Genomic DNA, 22253 nt, shown 5'->3' with positions numbered 1-22253 from the left:
GTCAAAACTGAACCACAGGGGCAGAGAATGTCAGATTTATGTTCTCAAGGATAATGGCAGCAGAGTGGGAAATGTGAGGCAGGTGGGCTGTAGCTGACTCTGTGTGTGTGTGTATGGGTGTGTGTGTGTTGCTGGGGATTGAACCTAGGGCCTTGTGCATGCAGGGGAAGCACTCTACCAACTGAGCAATATACCCAGCCTAGGACAGAGCCACTTTAAGATCAGCTATAAAAGCATCCTGGGGTCAATAATATTGTTCTAAAATTACAATAAACTCTCCATAGCATAATGTAGTTTGGATCTTAAATGTCCCCAAAAGTCTATGTGTGGAAAGCTTGGTCCCCAGTTGAAAGTACTATTGAGAGGTGGTGGAACCACTGTTGGGTGGAAAGTCAGGTCATTGGGAGCATGCCCTTATAGAGGATACTGGAATCCTGGTCCCTTCCTCTCTCTTTTCTCGCTGGCTGCCACCAAGTAGCTTCCTTTACCACAGGTTCCCACTGACAAGACGTTCTGCCTTGCCACAGGCCCAAACCAATAGAGTCAAGTGACCATGGACTGTAACCTCTGGAACCATGAGCCAAAATCCATCTTTCCTCCTTTTAGGCTGTCTATTCCAGGTATCTTATCACAGGTACCTTGATTAACACACCCTCTGCTAATTGGGTGGTAGTTGGCAAGTTACTCAACACTGAGTTGAGAGGAGTTAGATGAGTTACTACTTTAAACCCATGGTATAATTCTATAATAACAAAGCTGGCATCTGAGTACTACTTTCCTCATTTAGAATGGTCCCTCTGGAGTACCAAGCCCAGGAGTTTGAATATGAGAGCTCCCCTAAAAGCTCATATGAGACAATGCAAGAATGTTCAGAGATGAAACAATCAGATTTTGAGAGGTGTAACCTAATCAGTGGATTAATCCACTTGAATGAATCAATAGGGTAGTAACTCTAGGCAGATAGGGTGTGTCTGGAGGAAGTAGGTCAGTGGGGTGTGCCTTGGGATTCATATTTTGTCCCTGGTGAGCAGAGCTCTTTGCTTCCTGGCCTTCATGGCCACAGCTGCTTTCCTTTGCAATGAGTTCCTCCATGATGTTCTGCCTCCCTCAAAGCTTTGGAGTTGGCCCACCAAGGACTGAACCTCTGAAACCATGAGCCAAAATAAAAGTTTCCTTCTCTAAGTTGTTCTTGTCCCAGTGATGTAAAGATGACTAATCCAAGCAGCAATCAAAGATCTGCTCCGTGACCAGTACCTGGTACTTTCCTTCTCATCTCCCCTTTGCTCTCTCACTCCTGGGTAAGTGGTATAGTTTAGAGCTTCCAAGTTGGAGAATCACATGATGATGAAATCTCTGGTTTCAAGTAGTAAAAAACAAATGTACATTTTACATAGTGTTCCAATACAAACACAACTGTATATAAATGAAACAAAAATTTCAAAAAGCAAACTTAAATTCTTTGGGTGTGAAGCACTTATTTTTCTAACCTATCATATTTTATTTCTCCCAAAGCTGGTCAGGAATCCTAAATTGATACCATCAACTTTCTAGTGGACTCTACCCATCACTATAGTGGAAAAGGGCAACTCAAAACTGATTAAAATTTGAAAATATACCCTGACATCAACACTTCTCTTTGATCTAATTAATATTGATTATTTATCTTAATTTGTTTTCCAAACCCTGGAAAGAAATTATGTTATGAAGAACCCCACTGCCAAGATCCCACCACTCAGGGTTAAACTCACTCTTTCTAGAGTAATATTTCTTATTACAATCAATAAATACACATTTCAATACACATCCATGTCATGCAAATTTTAATTTGCATGATCCAGTGGCTCCCAGATGGGATGAACTTGGATGGACTATGCAACATCAGACTCTTTGATGAAGGCAAAGGTTTTTATGGAAAAGTGCAATGTCTTACATTACTTAACCAAGACAGTAATTTGCAATATTCAACTAAACACGACTCAACATGGACATTATGTTCAATATGATTTTATTTAAAAATTTGCAAAGCTGAAGGAGGATCTGATCTTTTGTTAGAAGAAAGCCTTTTTCACAGTATATATTTAGCCATTTTTGCTTTGTATTGAGTAATAACAGAAAAAAAAAAAAAAGGAAGTTTCTGTTCAAGATCCTCACTCCAACCCACTGTGCAGGTGCCTGGCATCTTGTAGCAAGATAACATGTTCTGTGGTCTTAAGTCCCACAGCAAATCCCCTACCCAAGGTAACACAGTTCTCCTCCAGACACACTGCTCTTACACAGGGTCCTGAGAATCCTTAATTTTTAAATTAGGAAAATGTGAAAGGATTCTTGAACCCACTGTCTGCAACAAACCCAACTATCTGTTAACTCTGGGCAATTTCAAGTATAACATACTTGAAAGTATAACATACTTGAAATTTATAAGATGCTCCATGTTTAATGGAACAACTCAAATGTTAAAAAATTTCAAGCAACATGCTTTAATATTTTAAAATGTTACTCAATGAAACTTATTGAAACAAGATACGCAATGCACATTCTTGTACTTGGTATTATAAACTCCTACTGACGATTGCTACTTAATGGTCAAAAAAATAGAAAATGAGAAGAAACCAGACTATTGGGATGTAACAATGTCTGCAGGGAATGTCAAGTTCTAACTTTTGTTAACTGAAATCAACTTGAAGAAAAATCAGGGGGTCTACAAACCACCCATATTATTTTAAATGATGAGGTAGATTTTTTTTTCCCCCTATGCAGGCAAATGAAGATAACAAAAAATCCAGACTTTCAAATGCTCTTTAAAAAAAAAAAAAGTTCAGGTTATAGTCACTTTCACAAAAAAGACATTTATAAACTATGAGGTGGAAAGGTCATCCTCAGACATGTTCTATACTTGAGGTGGTACTTGGAGATTCAAGAATCAGTCTTGGATCAATCAACTCTCTCCAAAAAACCGTGATCTGAGGAAAAATACAAAATAGTTTAAGCACTTCATTTTGAGGTCATATAGGATTTAGTAAGTTAAAAATTTTAAGTAATTCCAGCAGTTTGGGAGGTCAAGGCAGGAGGATCAAGTTCAAAGCCAGCCTCAGCAATGGTGAGGCACTGAGCAACTCAGTGAGATCCTGTCTCTAAATAAAATACGAAATAGGGCTGGGGATGTGGCTCAGTAATCGAGTGCCCCTGAGTTCAATTCCCAGTACAAAAAAAAAAAAAAAAGAAAAGAAAATTTAAGTTAGTCAAGATCCCACCATTCAGGGTTAATCTCATTCTTTGTAGAATAATATTTCTCATTACAAATCAATCAATACACGTTTCAGTACACATCTATGACATGCAAATTAAAACTGACAAGCATCTTCCTTGGTCCAGGGGCTCCCAGACTAGATGAACTTGGACTGTACTATGGACATCAGACTCTTCAATGAAGGCAAATTTCTATTGTGCAGGATGATTGAGAACTGGAATAATTTGAGTCCCAGTAAATTGAGTTTAATTAGGACATAAGAATTCATTTCCCTAAAATGTAGCTTAAGTTTAACATTAAACACATTTCATCTTTTGTTTACAACTGGGGGTTGTAGGGACTGAGAAAATGCAGAAGGAGTAAGAGGTTACAAGTGCCAGAAGGATTTCCCCAGTGGACAGGTGGCCTGCAGATTTCTTGGGAGCTAGATGTGGCCAACTGTGTATCACTAGGCTGCCCATGCCCTTCTTGGAAGCTTAGTAGTTCTTATTCTATGCTGCCTGAAAACAAAAATTTACAAGTAATCACTAACGCTGGGCCACATGGATGTATACTGAGAGCCATCTAGTGTCAAAAACAGTAATGACAGCTGGGATGTGGCTCAGTGGTGGAGCTCTAGCCTAGCATGTGAGGGAGGCACTGGGTTCAATTCTCAGTACTGCATATAAATAAATAAATAAAATAAAAGTCCATCAACATCTAAAAAAAAAAAAACAGTAATTACTGGCTCTGTATTCTACTTCAAGACTTTGTTTAAAAGGGCATAGTGAATGTGGCTCAGTAGTTAAGCACCCCTGGGTTCAATCCCCAGTGCCCCCCCCAAAAAAAAATGCATAGTGAAAAATCCTCCAAGGTTCAATTTTCCAATGCAGTCTTCCAGGAATACACTTTAAGAAAAATAAATAAATAAATAAATAAATAAATAAATAAATAAATAGAGCTCTTATATTGCAGATAAAGAAGAACAGGGGATTGGACCAAACTGCCAATCCTATCACAACCCTAAAAATGCACTTTGGGACAAAAAAGTATCATCCACCTAAAAAACACAGGAAAACATATAGTTTGGTTAGTGCTTCCATGACTTAACGTTTCAGATGAAATGTGAATTTTCCATAGTGAAACTTCCAGAATAAGATTCACAACATTCCAAATACAAGAGTCTTAAGAAAACATTTTCTACAGTATAAAAATTCTGGGAGTAAGGAGTGACCGCAAGGGCACAGGATGGAAGCTCCTAGAGGCTGTTCATATTCTATTTCTTCCTTCCTTCCTTCCTTCCTTCCTCCCTCCCTCCCTCCCTTCCTTCCTTCCTTTTTTTCTTTCATACTGGGGATTGAACTCAGGGGCACTTGACCACTGAGCCACATCCCCAGCCCTATTTTGTATTTTATTGAGACAGGGTCTCACTGAGTTGTTTAGTGCCTCGCTGTTGCTGAGGCTGATTTTGAACTCGCAATCCTCCTGTCTCAGCCTCCCAAGGTGCTGGGATTATAAGTGTGTGCCACTGTGCCCAGCTATGTTCTATTTCTTTATCTAAGTCTGATTATGTAGATATGATCATTTGTAAAAATTGTTCAAGCTATACATTTATGTGCACTTTTTATGAATTGTACATGCCAATAAAGTTTTTCTACTGGAATCCCTATATAACTATGCTTGTAAGCAACTCCACACTATCAAACAAAAGTTTGAGTATCTTATCACATAGGCACTTTGAGGTACATGATGGCACCAACTCAGCACCTGGCACTTGTTACTGCCGCTCAACAGTAAAGACTAGCTGCCTCTGGGCTGGGGATGTGGCTCAAGCAGTAGCGCGCTTGAGTGGCATGCGTGGGGCGCTGGGTTCGATCCTCAGCACCACATAAAAAAATAAAGATGTTGTGTCCGCCGAAAACTAAAAAATAAATATTTAATAAAAAAAAAAAAAAAAAAAAAAGACTAGCTGCCTCCATGGCCTAGATCCTTTATGGTTTTTTTTTTTTTTTTTGGTACTGGGGATTGAACTCAGGGGCACTCAACCACTGAGCTACATCCCCAGCACTATTTTGTATTTTATTTAGAGACAGGGTCTCATTGAATTGCTTAGCGCCTCACTGTTACTGAGGCTGGCTTTGAACTTGCAATCCTTCTGTCTCATCCTTATGAGCCATGGGGATTACAGGCGTGCACCATGGTGCCCTGCCCCTTTATGGTTTTAATATAAGCAATTTGGGAAGCTACAATGTCACTTTCCATATCCCACATTACCAGTCAAAAGAAAATGACCAAAAAAAAAGAATGACTGACCAAACAAGGCAAGAAGAGAAGCATGCCTACCTTCCTCTCCTGTGTCACAGCATACTCAACTATCTCGGTTCCATTTTCATTGTGATAAACCAAATCAAATTTCCCAGGTTCTTTCAAGGCTGAAACCAGAAGGCAGGGATAAAAGACAATAAGTTATTTCTCAATAATTAAAATATTTCTCTATAGAGAATTTCTATCATTGGGAAAACAGTCACAAATAAATCACCAACTGATACGCAAGTTGGGTGTACAAGAGATCGGGGAGCGCTCCTCACAGACGACCCTTAGAGAACCAGTGCCACAACATGGTCACTTCCTGACCGTTCATCAACAACCTTTCCTTTAAAATGAGCTTGAGGAACTGTCACTGCTAATCTTAGAACTGAACATTGAACCACAAGATGATCCAAAAAGATAATTTATATGTTTCAATAAGGCAAGGTGACACACAATGTCATTCAGTCCCAGAAATCACATATGCATACTATTTGGAAACAGAGGCAGGTTTCAGGCTCCCACAGTAGTATGGGATTGGGAAAAAAAAAAAAACCCTGTGAGACAAAACTATCTTATCAATCCACGGGAAAAAATATGGTTGTCTTGAAATTTTTCAAAATTGTCATCAAAACATCAAAGACCCTCACTATATAGAGAAATGAAAATTAGTAAAAATATTTCTATAGTCCATTTTTATTTCAAACATTAGAAACTAAAAGGTAAAGCACTTTATTTCTTCATAAGAAACTTATCGAGGGCGGTTGGAACGATGCTGCCGTCATGTCATGTAGCTTACGATACAGATGGCACAGCTTTTCCCTGCCTGGCAGACTATCACAGTCCCTTCGAGGTGTGGATCAGCTTTCAACATTTTATTCTCAGAGCTTCTAATGTCAAGAAGTGGCTCTGAGCGTTTCCTTTTCACTGTGTGGAATCTTAGTGAAGCTTTCCACTGGTGCCACTGCTGGGACTTTTCATCACAGCCGCCTTCTGTAAGTCAGGAAGTTCACAAAAGTGGCAGAGTGGACTTCCCCAGTCAGCCACTTCACCTGTGACTCCACTGACACAGGCGAGGGCGCGTCCAGCATTCTCACTTTTGTTTCTCTACTGTGCTTTCATGTTTTTAAAATGTTCGTGATTTTACACTAAGAGACAAGGAGGCAGCACAACCATCTGCCATCTGTACAGAATGTTAGATGTACAGTGAGCAGTCAGTGACAGACTCTGAAAGAAGTGACGTGACTCGTCACTCATCAGGAGGCACATCTGTTATTTACACAGTGATTTGTGGACTGAAGAACTATCTGTATACAATTACAGTTAACATACCTAGTATTGTGGGGGACTGATGCTAAATACTTGCCTGGTATTGTTGGGGGACAGACACTACTTAATATTTAACCAAACCATGGTAACTGAAATTCATGTATATCAGAACTATGTAAATTGAGAACGACTTGTATTTTTCTTAAAGAACAGGTAGTTTTTTTGTTTTTGTCTTCCAATACTGGAAATTGAAACTGAGGTACTCTACCATTGAGCTACATTCCCCGCCCTTTTAATTTTTTTGAGACAGGGTTTTGCTAACTATCTGAAGCTGGCCTCCAACTTGTGATCCTCCTGCCTTAGCTTCCCAAGTTGCTAGGATTGCATATGCCTCTGTGCCCAGGGGGTTGTTTGGTTTATTTTGTTTTTTGGCATTAGGGATTGAAAGCAGAGGCACTTTACCACTGAACTATATCCCTAGCCCTTTTTAATTTTTTATTTGGAGATACTAAGTGGCTTAGGGCCTTGCTAAATTGCTGAGATTACAGGTGTGTGCCACCACACCTAGCAGTAGTCATTTCTTTTTTTTTTTTTTTTTTTTTTTTTAAAGAGAGAGTGAGAGAGGAGAGAGAGAGAGAATTTTTTAATATTTATTTTTTAGTTCTCGGCGGACACAACATCTTTTTTGGTATGTGGTGCTGAGGATCGAACCCGGGCCGCACGCATGCCAGGCGAGGGCACTACCGCTGAGCCACATCCCCAGCCCAGTAGTCATTTCTTGATGCCCCAAAGAAAAGTGCTAGCCAGCCATGGTGGCACATGCCTGTAACCCTAGTGACTCAGGAGGTTGAGGTAGGAGGATCACAAGTTCAAGATCAGTCTGGGCAACTTAGCAAGACACTGTCTAAATATAAAAATTAAAATTAAAAGGGCTGGGGATACCTCAGTGGTACAGTGCTCTTGGGTTCAATCTCCAGTATCATATACATATGCACCAAAAAAGAAAAATTGTAATTAGATATTGTCATTGTCAACAACTTGACATGCAGTGATTAGGTTTGTGTCACTGGAATTTGACCATGCACAAACTTCTGTCCATCATTCCTAAGAATAGGGATTTCTATAAATAAAACCTCATCTGGAGAAAGCTAGAGCTGGGCCCCATGGCCTACACCTGTAATCCCAGCAATGCTATAGACTGAGGAAAGAGGATAGCAAGTTTTAGGCCAGCCTTGGCAACTTAGCAAGATCCTATCTCAAAATTAAAAATAGCATGCACAAGGCCAGGAGTGGTGGCACACACCTGTAATCCCAGCAGCTTGGGAGGCTGAGACAGGAGGATCTGGAGTTCAAAGCCAACCTCAGCAATGGTAAGGTACTAAGCAACTCAGAGAGAACCTGTCTCTAAATAAAATACAAAATAGGGCTGGGAATGTGACTCGGTGGTTGGGTGCCCCTGAATTCAATTCCTAGTACCAATAGATAGATAGATAGATAGATAGATAGATAGATAGATAGATAGATAGATAGATAGCATGCACAAATATAACAACAAATCCCATCACTATGTACAACTAAAACGCGCCACTAAAAATATGGAAAAAACCGGGCATGGTGGCGTAGGCCAGTAATCCCAGCAGCTCAGGAGACTGCCGAAGATGAATCACAAGTTCAAGACCAACTTTAGCAAGATCCTATGTCAAAAAAAAAAAGCTTCAGGGGTGGAGCGCCCCTGGGTTCAGTTCCTAGTACTGGGAGGAAGGAGTGGGAGAAAGAAAGATTCGAAAGTTCAATAGACAGAAATCAGTCAAAAGAGTTTTTCAATAAAATCCTTTTGTGATATTAAGTAAATGTTTAGATATAACTTACACTGGCTTTCCAGCTGTCATTGTCATCATCGTCATCTTCTTTTCTTGGGGGGGAGGGGTATTAGTTAGGTATACGGAATACTGATCCCAGTGATGCTCTATCACTGAGCTATATCCCCAGCCCTTTTTACTATTATTATTTTTTTTTGGTGATGACTTTTAAATTTTTTATCACTTTTTTTTCCGACCAGGGATTGAACACAGGGGCACTTGACCACTGAGCCACATCCCAAGCCTGACTTTGGATTTTATTTTGAGACAGGGTCTCGCTGAGTTGCTCAGCCTTGCTCTTGCTGAGGCTGGCTTTGAACTTGAAATCCCAAGTGGCTGGGATTACAGTTATGTGCCACCATGCTCGGTGGAATTTTTAGTCTTTCATTCACTGACTTGTATAAGAAAAAAAAAAAAAAAGGAAAAAATTAATTGCTTTAGAGTCTGCTAAAGAGAACGTCAACTCCCCTGCTCTCTGGTTAGGGACCCCTGCAACATATTTTAAGTTAAGGTCCTTGTGATAAAAGCTGTCTTATCCAGAACAACAGGTAGGATTAATCAGGACAAAGCAGGGAACCAGTGACAATAATGTGCAAATACTCAACTAAGACATGCAAGACCCTGGGTTTGATTCCCAGCACCACCAAAAAAATAAAATGTGAGAGTATATGTATATACACACATTGTAGACATTTTATTTTGCCAATCTTTTTGAAAGACAGCTAAGTAGGTCTTAAGTTTACTAAATAGATGTCTCTTTCTTTTATAAACCATACCCCTAATACATTGTCTATAAGTTCCAATTTTGGGATTTTCTTTCTTTCTTTTTAGATTTTATTTTTTTATTCATTCATTTATTTGTTTGTTTATATGTGGTACTGAGATTGGAACCCAGTGCCTCACTCATGCTAGGCAAGAGCTCGACCACTGAACCACAATCCCAGCCCAGGATTTTCTTTTTAAAGTGATGTAAGAATGCAAAACTTTGCAAGGCAACTAAGGACAGAACCTTCTTAGACTTTTATCAAAGTCTTCCCAATCTTTTATAGCTGACCCACTCATATATAATTTAATAGCATTTTTTTTCAGTAATACTCCTGAGTCAGCATTCAATTGTTTCCTAAAAATAACTCTTTTTGAAATCAGTTTTCACCAGCTCATATAATCCTTTATGAAGTCACACAAATACAATAAGAACAAGTAGCCCACCAGCTTTGAGAACCAATCCAATATATCTTAGTAGACACAATCCAAGGATTAGGTGTGCAGGCCCCAGAGGTGTGGGGTGTGGACAGAGTGGTGAACACAGCCAGTTACAGGTGCTAGGCTAAGCTGAGAAAGAGAAAATCTCTGTATATTAATGCTATTCAGAAGCCATTGTAGATATGAAGAGTCTAAATTTTCAAATTCTTTTCCAAAAGACTCACCAGGTAAGGATGAGAGAATTTCTATATCTACTTGCTGGGTCTCTGGATTGTGGCTTAATATTTTTCCTTCCTTTCAAAAATAAAAGTCCAAGTCAAAAATCAACATATAAAACACTGTGAAAATACTATAAACCACTGAATTGTAGACTTTAAAATGGTTAAAAAAGCAAGTTTTATGTGTTTCAATTCTATTTCAATAAAAAGCATTAAAAATAAATCAACATGTAGGGGAAATAAGAATAGCAGATTTATAATCATTTATCTGAATATACTGAAATATATTCAGAGGCAAAATAGATATATTTTAATCATAAATGGTAGACATCTACAGAACTTAAAGAAAGGCCAAGAATATACTAGGTCATCAAAAGTCACTAAATAAGAGAAATGGAGGAAAATAGGCTAGGATTATGTACTCAGGAGGGACTGGCTATCACAGCTTTTAATAGGAGAGGCCACCCATACCCCAGTGGTGCGGCTCCCATTTCTGATGCTGTCGGGGCCATCCTAAGGGCTGAGTATAGTCCCTTAAGGCTGAAACAGGAAGGTACTTTCTTACTGGTAAGTTTATAATTTCCTTCCTCCCAGGTCCCTCAGATTTGGGAGCTGGTTTTCAAATGCATCAAGAGGAGGCATTACCCTATGGTTGCTGGTGGGCAATGAGACAATGGGTGGTCTTTGGGGACACAGAGGAAAGCCAACTAATCGGTTCCTCCTGCACCTACCCAGGCTTTCTGAGTATAGACAACAGGTACTTCTAAAAACCAGGTTCAGTGGGGGTCAAGGGCCTTGAGAGACTATTTTCTTTGGAATAGAATTAAATAAATCAACTGATCAAGCTAGAAAACAGCACTTAAGATGAATGCAAAAATATAGGACTCATCTTTTTTTTTTTTTAAATTTTGTACCAGAGATTTAACCCAAGGGCACTTAGCCACTGAGCCACATCCCTAGCCCTTTTTTTTATATTTTATTTAGAGACAGGGTTTTGCTGAATTGCTTAGGGCCTCACTGAGTTGCCAAGGCTAGGTTTAAACTCGAGATCCTCCTGCCTCAGCTGCCCCAGCCACTGGGATTACAAGCGTGTGCCACCACTCCAAACAACAGTGATGATTTTTAAAAGTTCACACTTTGATAAGTAATTTAATCTTCTACTTTATGACTTTAATGAAAAAAAAAAGAACTATTTTATCCAAGCAAGTAGTTTTAAATATAACTTTAATCTTAATAGTATACTGACAACTTTGTCTCACTATGTTGCCTATGCTGGCCCTGAACTCCTGGCTAAAGCTATTTCTGCCTTAGCCTCCTGAGCAGTTGGGACCACAGGCACACGCTAACATGTCCAGCTGAATTAATTATTTTTAAATAAACAAGCTTACCTTGTAGTCAGAGACATCAGGAGAGTAATCAGATGTTAGTTCCAAAAGCTAAAAAAGAAGAAAAAAACCTAGAGTACACAAGTCCTCTCTCTTATCCTCTCTTAATCCCCATGGCTCCTCTGTCTTACCAACCTGCCCCTGGAAGAAAACATGCAGTGCCCACCCTCACCAGTCTGAGGCCCCATCCATGAAACTTTGGTCACACTGGTGTTCCAGGGAAAAGGGTTTTTATAAATATTATTCAACATGACTTGCTAAATAAGTTTATTTGGAAGGGGAGCTAACCTTTTTTGTTGTTATTGTTGCTGTTTTAAAATATACCTTAAATGCAATCTTCTCTCCGACTTGAGGGGCAGCTGCTAACAGTGGTAATAGACTATAGTCCTTCTTGTGTATTGCTACTGGATTCTGAAAAACAGCATTAGTCACGTGACTTCATTACTGGTGAGAAAATGGGAGAACATGACATGGAGTCCACGTGACATGACTACTTCGACTACTTTCTCCATGGAGAAAGTAGTCAACTCATAATAAACAATACTTACCTGGATAATAGTAGATGAATTTGTTACTATCTCATTTAATTGCTGCTGCTTCTGATATTCAGTGCTAGTATTTAAAACACAGGAAACAGCGTGCCCTCGTCCTCGACCTCTCCCTCGCATGCCCCGACCTCTTGTTCCCTTCCAAGAAAGAAGGTCCTCTCCTCTCCCCCATCCTCTTCCTAAACTGGTGGGGAGAGACACACTGGGAAGAGGACCAGGAGCCTGTTTGCTAGTATTTGATTCCCAAAATTTCCACCCTATGGAACTTGGAGTCTGTACTGTCAGCCCTGGACCTGGACAGCCCCTTCCTGAAAAGAGGCCTACTGTCTTTAGGAAATCTGTAGCATACTCTGGAGTGCTCTTGGACACAATGTGCTTCTCCTCTGAATCTGAAGCAGAATCTGAACTAGAAGATGAGGCTCTGATCTTGCCTTTGCTGGTGGTAATGGCAGCTTTTGCAACCAGTTTGTTTACAACTGTATTTTTTGTAAAGGGTCCTTCTTTTGATAACTCAGTTGATAGTTTCTCTGAAGAATTTCTAACCTCCAATGTGACATTGCTGATATCATCACTGTTCGAATCCGGACTAGAACTAGACTCAGACTCCGAGGAGGAATTGGGGCTGTCTTTTGAACTTGTGACTCCCCCACCTTTTCTTCTGACTTTCACAAGACTGTTTTTAGCAGAACCTTTCTGAGGACTATACTTCTGGGTGATCCCCTCTTTTGACATCTGTGCTTTAGGACACTTGGAATTCTTGGTCTGTTTTTTATTTTCATATTTCTCCTTTTTCTTTTGTGTTCTCTTTTTGGTGTCTTCTTCCTCCTCATCCACTGGGCAACATGTTGCTTTATTTTTTCTCTTGCCTTTTTTCCTCCCAGTCTGTTCTGTGACAGCTTTTGGTTCCAGATCCACGACCTTCTCATTAATATTATTGTTGTCTTGCTTCTTCCACTGCTTCTTTGAATATCTACAACCTAGTTCTGATTCTTCATCCTCCTCCAACTTATAAGCCCGCTTCTTTGCTTTTCTAGATGGTAAAGGAATATCATCTCCATTACTGACTACTACAGAAGTCTCAGGAATTTCTCTCTCTTCTAACTTAACTCTGTCAAAAAAAAAAAAAAAAAAAAAAAAAAAACAAGAGAGAAAGCTAGAGTGAGCAATTCATGTCTCCAGAATGTAGCTATACACTGAGATGATTCTGCAAATGGTCACTACCAGCAATGAAAAACTGTCATGTCACTTAAGGAAAACAAAGGCTCTTTTTGACAAAATGGCCCATATAGCACGACTTATGGTCAACTTTCATAGGCCAGTTTTACTTACTGAATATCGTGTCTCAAATATTTTCTACACATTTTCTCTGATCCAAAACCACAAGAAAGTAGGTTTTTTCATTTTTGTTTTTTTTTACAAGCCACAAAATTATAGTTCAGACAGGTAAGTTACTCGAGATCCCCAGCTGGTAAGTAGCAGGAAAGCAATTCAAACCTGTCTAGCTTCAAAACTCATTATCTTTCACTACATATATGTTACCTACCCTAAAAGGTAATAATTGCTAACTTATCCATTTTTGTTTTGGAATGTGTTGCTTTTTAAAAAATGAAATTTTATTTTTAATAGCCAAAATATGGAATCAACCTAGGTGCCCATCAACAGATCAGTGGATTAGGAAGATGTGATATGTGTGTGCAGTGCAATATTGACCAGTCATAAAAGGAATGCAATTCTTTCATTTGCAGCAACATGAATGGAACTAGAGGACATTCTGTTAATTAAAATAATGCAGCTGCAGAAAGAAAAATACTATATACTCTCACATTTGGAAGCTAAAAATTTGATTTCAAAGAAATAAAAAATATAATAGTGATTATCAGATCCCGGGAAGAGTGTTCTACAGCACCATAGGATAACTATGGTTGACAACAATTAACAAATATTCCCAAATAGCTAGTAGACAGAATTTTGAATGTTCCCAACACAAAGAAATGAAATATGCCTGAGGTAACAGATATGCCAGTGACCCTCATCAAATCATTACACATTGTATACATGTACTGCAATATCATCGTTCCCTATAAATATGTACAATAACTGACAATTAAAAATAAATATATACTTAAAAATAATAAGAAGTAACATGAGATTTGATTATTATTTTTTGTTTAAACTTAGGGAAATACTACACAATTTATGTTCTCTGGAATAGTGACAGATGCCCATAAAATTGCATGACAGTTTGTGATGGTTAATTTTATGTGTCAACTTGCCTGAGGTATGGGTGCCCAGACATTTATTTAAGCATTATTTTTTGTCCACGCATGTCTATGAGAGTGTTTCTGGGTGAAATTAACGTTTAAATTGTAAGACTATGTAAACTGCTTTTCCACATGTGGGTTGGCCTCATCCAATCCACTAATTGCCAAAAGAAAACAAAAGGGCCATAGAGAATTTGCTTTCTGTCTGACCCTTCAAGCTGGGATATCAGTCTTCTCCGGCCTTCAGAGTCAGACTTGGATTAGAATCACACGACTGACCTTCTGGTCGCCAGCTTACTGACTACAGATCTTGAGATTTCTCAGCTTCCACAACTGTGTAAGTTAATTCCTTATATTAAATCATGTGTTTTTCCTATTGGTTTTGGGGAAGAAGCCCTCTCCAAACAGGCACAGCAGCAAAGCAAGGCCAGATCTGTGTGTACACACATGACTGTCAGACAACATGATGCCTTCAATAACCATGTACATATGCATTCACCAGACAAAGGAAAAGTGGTGCGGCACACTCGGGTTGCACGTGCAACCCTGTGGTAACAGCTCTGTGGTAACTTCTTTATGATCTTATAGTACAGAATACCCACACAAAATATATTTTTCCATATTGGGGAGACAAAGGGGATAATATGCAATGGGAGGCAAGGAGGAGAGGAAGTCCTGCTGCAATCGAAACTTGGCCTTTGGATGTGAATCTGCTGAGTCTGTGCTGGCACAAAATAAACACTGCTTCCTATGGAACACTGGTGCCCTGTCTCTCTGTGCACAAATCCTGCAACGGTTTTGTTTTTCTGGAGAACCTGGACTAATACACACTGCATCCAAAATTATTTCATTATAGAATAGCAATTTTCCCCAATGAACTGGCAATAGCTAATCCTGAGTGAACAGGGAAAGAAACAGTCATATTTGAAAATAAAGTATAATTGGTTAGGGTTAGGGGTTAGGGTTAATTGGTGAATAAGGGCATATGTATAAGCATTCTTTACTTTTTTAGAAATATCTTTTAGTTGTAGATGGACACACAATACCTTTATTTATTTATCTTTATGTGGTGTCGAGAATCGAATCCAGGGCCTCACACATGCTAGGCAAGCATTCTACCACCAAGCCATAACCCCAGCCCGAATTCCTTAATTTTTTTTAAAGCCCAATAATCTTGTTGATTTACCTCCTCAAAGCAGTAGATGAGAAAAATCCTCAATTATTTTTCAACAAACAACTATTTAGAAATCCACAAATCAAGATAAAATAATAGCTACCAAGCAGGAGAAAATAAAGACAGAAATAAAACTCTGAATGACCAGGGATTTATATTATAAAAACATATCCTTGGCCTGGGTATGTGGCTCAAGTGGTAGTGCGCTCGCCTGGCATGCGTGCGGCCCAGGTTCAATCCTCAGCACCACATACAAACAAAGATGTTGCCGCCGAAAACTAAAAAAAATAAATAAATATTAAAAATTCTCTCTCTCTCTCACTCTCTTAAAAAAAAATCAGTTCCCTTCCTTTCCTTAAAAAAAATAAAAATAAAAATAAAAACATATCCTCTCTATTCCCTTCTAAAGGCCTCAATATTTAACAGCAAAGAAGTCATTCTTAACTGGCACAATCTAGTGTGGCATCCTGTGAATCTAACATTGAATAAGTTTCAGAATATCAGATTTTTTTCCTTGACATTTTTTATTAATTTGTTTAACTTTTAGCAATGCTATGATTCAAGCTTCAATTGTGAGATGACTAATTAGGATCAAACTCTTCCCCAAACTTCAAATAGCTACTCAACTTCCTGCTCCAACATTGTAGTTTATTAAGTCCCTACATACAAGACAGCAAATGCTGCACCCAGTTTAGGCAGCATTCATACTTTTCCCTGGAGCTGGTAACACCATCATGCTTTTTAAAGCATCACCTCACCCATTTTTTTGTTTTGTTTTGTTTGTGGTCCTGGGAACAGAACCCAGGGCTTTGTGCATGTTAGACAAGGGCTCTTCCACTGAGTTATATACCCAACCCTTATTCCTCCTTAAGACACTGCATGTATAGGTATCTGACTGAAAAGTATGACTTGTGATTACTGCAGCCTCACTAGCTACTGTTCCCCACAAGGAACAAATATGAACAGAGTGAGGCAAAATGTCACCCAGGGAACAAGAAATGGTCTCCTTAAGTCTGTTTGATTGCCATTTTTTTCTTTTCTTTTTTTTTAGTACCAGGGATTAAACCCATAGGTGCTTAACCCCTGAGCTATATCTCCAGCCCTTTTTTATAGAGTATTTGGAGGCAGGGTCTCACTGAGTTGCTTAGGGCTTCACTAAATTGCTGAGGCTGGCTTTGAACTAGGGAATCTCCTGCCTTAGCCTCTCAAGCTGCTGGGATTATAGGCATGTGCCACTGCCCTCAAATTACAGGGGGTATGCTTGCTTTAGTAATGTTCATTTCTCTATATGAACTATAGACAACAAATGGAGCTGTCTTCTACAAACAAAAGTGAATGCAATTGTTCTTTTATAAACTGAAGTGAATTACCTGGGTAATTAATTAGCAATGACAGAAATTTGATTTCAAGGAACTTCTAAAACATATCCTCCACTTTTTATTCAAACTCTTTGCAGGGAAAAATGGGTGGTATTATCAAAATGCAAATACTCCCTTTTATATTTGTAATTTTGCTTCTAGGATTTTATTATACAGAAATATAGACATGCCCATCTTCCCCACCTGACACTTACTTTCTTATACTGTCATCTTACCAAGGTCAAAATGATTGCCTGGGTTAAAAATCCTCTTTCTGCCACTGTAATTAATTTTTAAAAAACCATTACCTCTGCCCTTCTCATCTATAAAAATGAGGATAATGATAATAATTATAGTACTCAAATGAACTATATATCTAAAGCATGCCTGGCTCAAAACAAGTGCTATCCATGTTAGTTCTAATTTTCATTAATACAATGAACGCTGTTAGTCCTCTGAAAGAGACATTGGTGGATTTTTGATGAACTTGTCTCATCAACCGAACATGAAATTCAACAAGGAAGGTGAAATAGGAAAGCTTCATTCCTTTGGATCCCACCAGTTCCCTGCAGCCTCCCTCCTGTCTTGCAGCTGGTGGCAGCAGCCACATTGCCACCTTCAGACAGGTAAAAAGTTACCTGACCAAAAGCACAAAGTTTGTGAGTCACAGAGTCACAGATGCTTTAGAGAGGTTTGACTTTGTACTGACTACAGGAATATGAAATGAGAACCCACCTCTAACATTTGATCAAATACTGTAGGCATTTGAAAGAGTGAGAGAGGAGGGAGTGAGAGAGGAGGGAGTGCACTTTATTTCCTCACAGGATGACTTCAACTGAAAGCTCTCTTCTGGGCTGGGGATGTGGCTCAATCGGTAGTGCGCTCGCCTGGCATGTGTGCGGCCCGGGTTCGATCCTCAGCACCACATACAAACAAAGATGTTGTGTCCGCCGAAAACTAAAAAATAAATATTAAAAAATTCTCTCTCTCTCTCACTCTCTCTTAAAATAAAAAAAGAAAGAAAGAAAGAAAGCTCTCTTCTACCTGGTGACTGTCCAAACCAGTTGCTGCAACCAAACCTCTGTGAAACCCTCTTTGGGGGCTGTTATGAGCTCAACTGTGGCCCCTTAAAGTTCATATGTAGAAGCCGTAAGTCCCAGTACCTCTTGTGACTGTATGAGGAGACAGAGCTTTTAAAGAGGTGATTAGTCAAGATGAGGCCATTAGGGTGGATCCTGATCCAATCTGACTGGTGTCCTTAGAGGAAATTTGGACAAAGAAAAACACCTGGATTGCACACAGAGAAAAGCCCATGTAAGGACATAGGGAGAAGGATGCCTTCCACAAACTAATGAGAGGCCTCAGAAGAAACCAAATCTGCAATATTATGAGAAATCATTGTCGCTGAAGCCATCCATCTGCAGTATTTTGTTATAGCAGCCCTGGCAAACTAACACAGGGATCTCCAAGCAAGGAGCACTTCCTCTTCTCATGGGACCTAAAGACCAACTTCAGGAGCTCATTGTCAACAGTCTGGGTGCAGATGTCCAGTCAGATTCCTGGGGTTTAAGAGAATGAATTATGAGGAAAAAACAATGGCACAGAGGGGCCTCAAAGATTATTTCTCAGGATTCTCACAACCTGGCTCTACCTTTCCTCATGAGACTTCTCAATTCCCCAGCACCTCCAACAGAATTCTTCTGATCAGCAGGCTTGTCTCCTCTTTTTTTTTTTTTTGCCTCTACAACTGCACTTTAGCCACCTAATATATGCCCAAACTTCAAGGTACTGCTCAATTCCCTGACCACTTTTGTTCCAGGATCTCTCTCCTTTTTGTGGGGGCAGGTGGCAGTACTGGGGATGAAACCCAAGTGCTCTACCACAACTATAGCCCCAGACTTCTTAATTTTTATAAAATTTGAAACAGGATACTGCTAAATATCAAACTGGTTCAATTTCTCAGTCCTCCTATCTCAGCCTCCCAAGTAGCTGGGATTATGGGAATGTGCCATTGCACCTGGCTTGATCTCTCTTTTCTCAATCATCTTCTGTACTTAGCAGTATAAGTTGATCAAACTATTCAATCTAACTGACTGTACCACACAAGATGATAGTATTCAGAAGCACAAAGCTACGTATTTGGGTGTGCTTCAACAATATTAGGTAACTGACAACAGAGAATATGTTTCCTTTGTAGCTCTGAAAAAAAAGTGAATTTGTCAGGGGAAGACAATGATTCAGGGAGCATGAAACAAAACATTCCCAAATTTAGTTTTCTCCTACAGGATTGTCCCTATTTATCATTGAAGCCAGCTACAGAAGTCCGTCCCCCTCTCCCCCCAAGTGCTGGTTATTTGACCCAGGGCTTTGCACATACTAGGCAAGTGCTCTACCACTGAAACGTTGTTATCAGCCCCTGCAGAGGATTTCTCATCATATGCATTTGGGCATTTAGAAGGAATCTGCCTGCCATTGTGCTCTAATTATTACTTATAACAACTTTCACCATTGTTTTTGACATTGTGAACTTCATTATAAACAGCGTAATTCCTAGATGATTCATTAAGTGAAGTATAACTGTACTTAGCTAGCAGTCATAAGTTATTAATTTATTAGGCAGGGGACAGTTGGGAAAGTAAACTTAATAGGAGGGGATACATTCCTTACAACCGTAATATTTAATCGGTCCCTAAATTTCAGAGCAAATGGAGGCCTATTACAGTAATAAAAAGAGAAAAGAACATTTTTTTGAAATTTGGGCTATTTCAAATTGTCATTTGAAACAGCTGAACATTGTTAATAAGTCATAGCATTCCTGATTTAAGAGAGACTCAAAGATACAGTCATTATTCCAAATTAAATTCCCTGATGTTCTGAAGAAATCTTGTGAATCTGACATGCTTCAGGGAAAGCAATTTTCAACAACAAAAGGCAAGCAACAGGATGTAGCCTGGCTCCCAACTCCGAAATTCACTGTAGCTTAGGCTTAATGAGGTGGTGGTGACAAATCAGTCCAAGATGAGAATCTGAACTGGAATGATCACATCTCACTATCTGACTGAGACAACGAGGTATTGGCAATTCATACTACAACTGCCCCTGGATACTCACCTACCATTTTCTAAAATTTCCAAAAGCATATTTTAAATTATTCTTGTGTGTCCTGATGCACAAAGAGAAGGATCCAAACACCTATTTGGGTGAACCCAAAACGCCTAGTGAGACACAGAATGTCGCCCACCAGAAGTCTCAGCGAATACTGCACAGGAACTAAAGTGGGACAACCGGAGCGTTAGGAAGAAAACAAGAGTGTTTTCTCCGCCTGGTCTCCGGGCAGATGACCCTGAGAGTATGCCAAGGAAAGCCAGGCTCCCAGACATTTGCCACCATGTGCACGGAACACAGTGCCTGGCGGGGTGCAGGTTCCCTAAATCAAGGCTGGAAGAAGCACCTGCCCTGTTCAGGAGCATGAGAGCTGCTCCAAGTTTGGTTCACCTGAAAATCAGAAGCTCCCGGAGAACGACACTAGTTAGGATGCAGATTCCTCAGCCCCAGCCTTGACTAGACCAGTCTGGATCTCCGGGGTTCCTGCATTTGCATTTTTTTTTTCCCCAGTCTCACTCTAACCCGGCCGGAGGCGACCCCGGCGTGCGCAGGCGCGTCCCCGGCCAGCCGCCCGCCCCGCCGCCGTCTCCCCGCGCCGCGCGCACCTGAGGCAATCGTTGTCCCTCACCAAGCGCGCGCTCTCGGCCGGGGGCAAGAGCCCCCCCTCCAGGTAGAGACCTAGAAGGGCCCCAGAACTGAAGCCGAATCGCTGGCGGATGAGACTGATGAGATCCGTGACGACTCGGCATCTGTTTAGGTCGACCAGAAGCCAGAAGACCGTGCAATGCGGGGTAGCTGGAGGAGGGTAATCAAATTGAAGCCGTAGCCTAACCGTCTCGGAGGCTGCCATCTTGCTCGTGCTCAACGGAAGCCCAGAGAGACCACAGGGCTACCGAGAGGCGTGCTCGGACGGCCCGCCCCCCGCACTACCCGGGGTCGCTAGCGTGTGCCACCTATGGGTGGCACATGGCTATTACAGGTTTCGTGAGAACCCGGAAGGTGTTTGATTCTATTCAGATTTGTTCATGACAAGGGTTAGGGATAAGTGCATGAAATGTCTCTATTCCTTTCCTGCCCAGCATTGTGTAGGGTCCGAATTTAGGCAAGTGGCTGGTGAGAAATTTCTAAGATATTCGCTCATATGTGTAAAAGAAGTTTTGTGGGTTTTTTTGAAAACACTTCCTCTGAGCAATTCTTCATGGAGTTGAAAAATATGTAATTCCTAATGTATTGTCAATATTGATATTTTTAAATAAACCATTAATCACTCTTCTCTATGCAGCCAATGGAATATCTTTTATATCAGGGATTGAATCCAGGGGTGCTTAAGCACTGAGCGACATCCCCAGTCCTTTTTAATATTCTATTAAAGACAGGGTCAGGCTGAGTTGCTTAGGGCTTAAGCTAAATTGCAGAGGCTGGCTTTGAACTCATGATCCTGCTGCCTCAGCCTCCCTCCCAAGTAGCTGGGATTATAAGCATGCACCACCGCGCCTGGCTCCAATGGACTATAATTACCGTACCCATTTGATATCCTCCACCATTCATATTATCAAATAGAGTAAATCCTGGCATTTACTTCTAGTAAGTAAATCAGAAATTTTATATCATTTATTTCTTGAACTAGAATTTCCACGTCTCTCACATATAATTTCTGTTTAATTTTCATGAGGAAGGTATGGATTGTAAACTATTATTTTTTTTTTGCGGGGGGGGGGGGGGCAGTGGTACCAGGGACCAAACTCAGGGGCTCTCAGCCACATCCCCAGTCCTACTTTATATTTTATTTAGAGACAGGGTCTCACTGAGTTGCTTAGGGCAAAAATAGGCTTGTTGCTGGGATTATAGGCGTGCCCAACAGTGCCTGGATAGTCAGAAGATTTTTTTTTTTAGTTTTCAGCGGACACAATATCTTTGTGTGTGGTGCTGAGGCTCGAACCCGGGCCGCACGCATGCCAGGCGAGCGCGCTACCACTTGAGCCACATCCCCAGCCCTTCAGAAGATTTTTAAAAATAAATTTTCACCTGTGATTTAGGCCTGTAATCCCAGCAGCTCAAAATGAAAAATAAAAAGGGTTGGGAATGCAGCTCAGCGCCCCTGTGTTCAATCTCCAGTACCAAAAAGAAAAAAAATATATATTTTTTCAGTTCTCCAGCAGCTCAGGTTCATGTTCCATAATGTTAAAAACAAAGGGACTGGGGCTCAGGATGTGGCTCAAGCGGTAGCGCGCTTGCCTGGCATGCACGGGGCGCTGGGTTCGATCCTCATCTCCACATAAAAATAAAATAAAGATGTTGTGTCCACCGAAAACTAAAATAAATAAATAAATAAATATATAT

General features: G+C 40.2%; 1 protein-coding gene across 2 annotated transcripts; it reads right to left on the bottom strand.

The window, feature by feature from the left end:
* Positions 1 to 2030: 2030 nt before the first annotated feature.
* Coil (coilin) lies at positions 2031 to 20767 on the bottom strand. 2 transcript variants are annotated; one of them, XM_026407357.2, is made up of 7 exons: positions 20519 to 20767; positions 12016 to 13123; positions 11792 to 11878; positions 11471 to 11518; positions 10089 to 10158; positions 5570 to 5658; positions 2031 to 2960 (listed from the first exon to the last, which is right to left on the bottom strand). In XM_026407357.2, the coding sequence occupies exons 1-7, from the start codon at positions 20761 to 20763 to the stop codon at positions 2877 to 2879; spliced, it is 1731 nt and encodes a 576-aa protein (XP_026263142.1). In that variant the 5' UTR covers positions 20764 to 20767; the 3' UTR covers positions 2031 to 2876. The 2 variants fall into 2 exon arrangements, with proteins under 2 accessions (XP_026263142.1, XP_026263143.1); XM_026407358.2 differs by having other exon boundaries at positions 12016 to 13045.
* Positions 20768 to 22253: the final 1486 nt, after the last annotated feature.

The sequence above is a fragment of the Urocitellus parryii genome, chromosome 7 (genome assembly GCF_045843805.1).
Source record: "Urocitellus parryii isolate mUroPar1 chromosome 7, mUroPar1.hap1, whole genome shotgun sequence".
Classification (NCBI taxonomy): Eukaryota; Metazoa; Chordata; class Mammalia; order Rodentia; family Sciuridae; genus Urocitellus; species Urocitellus parryii.
The sequence above is the reverse complement of the archived record's forward strand: the minus strand, read 5'-3'. Positions and strand labels throughout refer to the sequence as shown.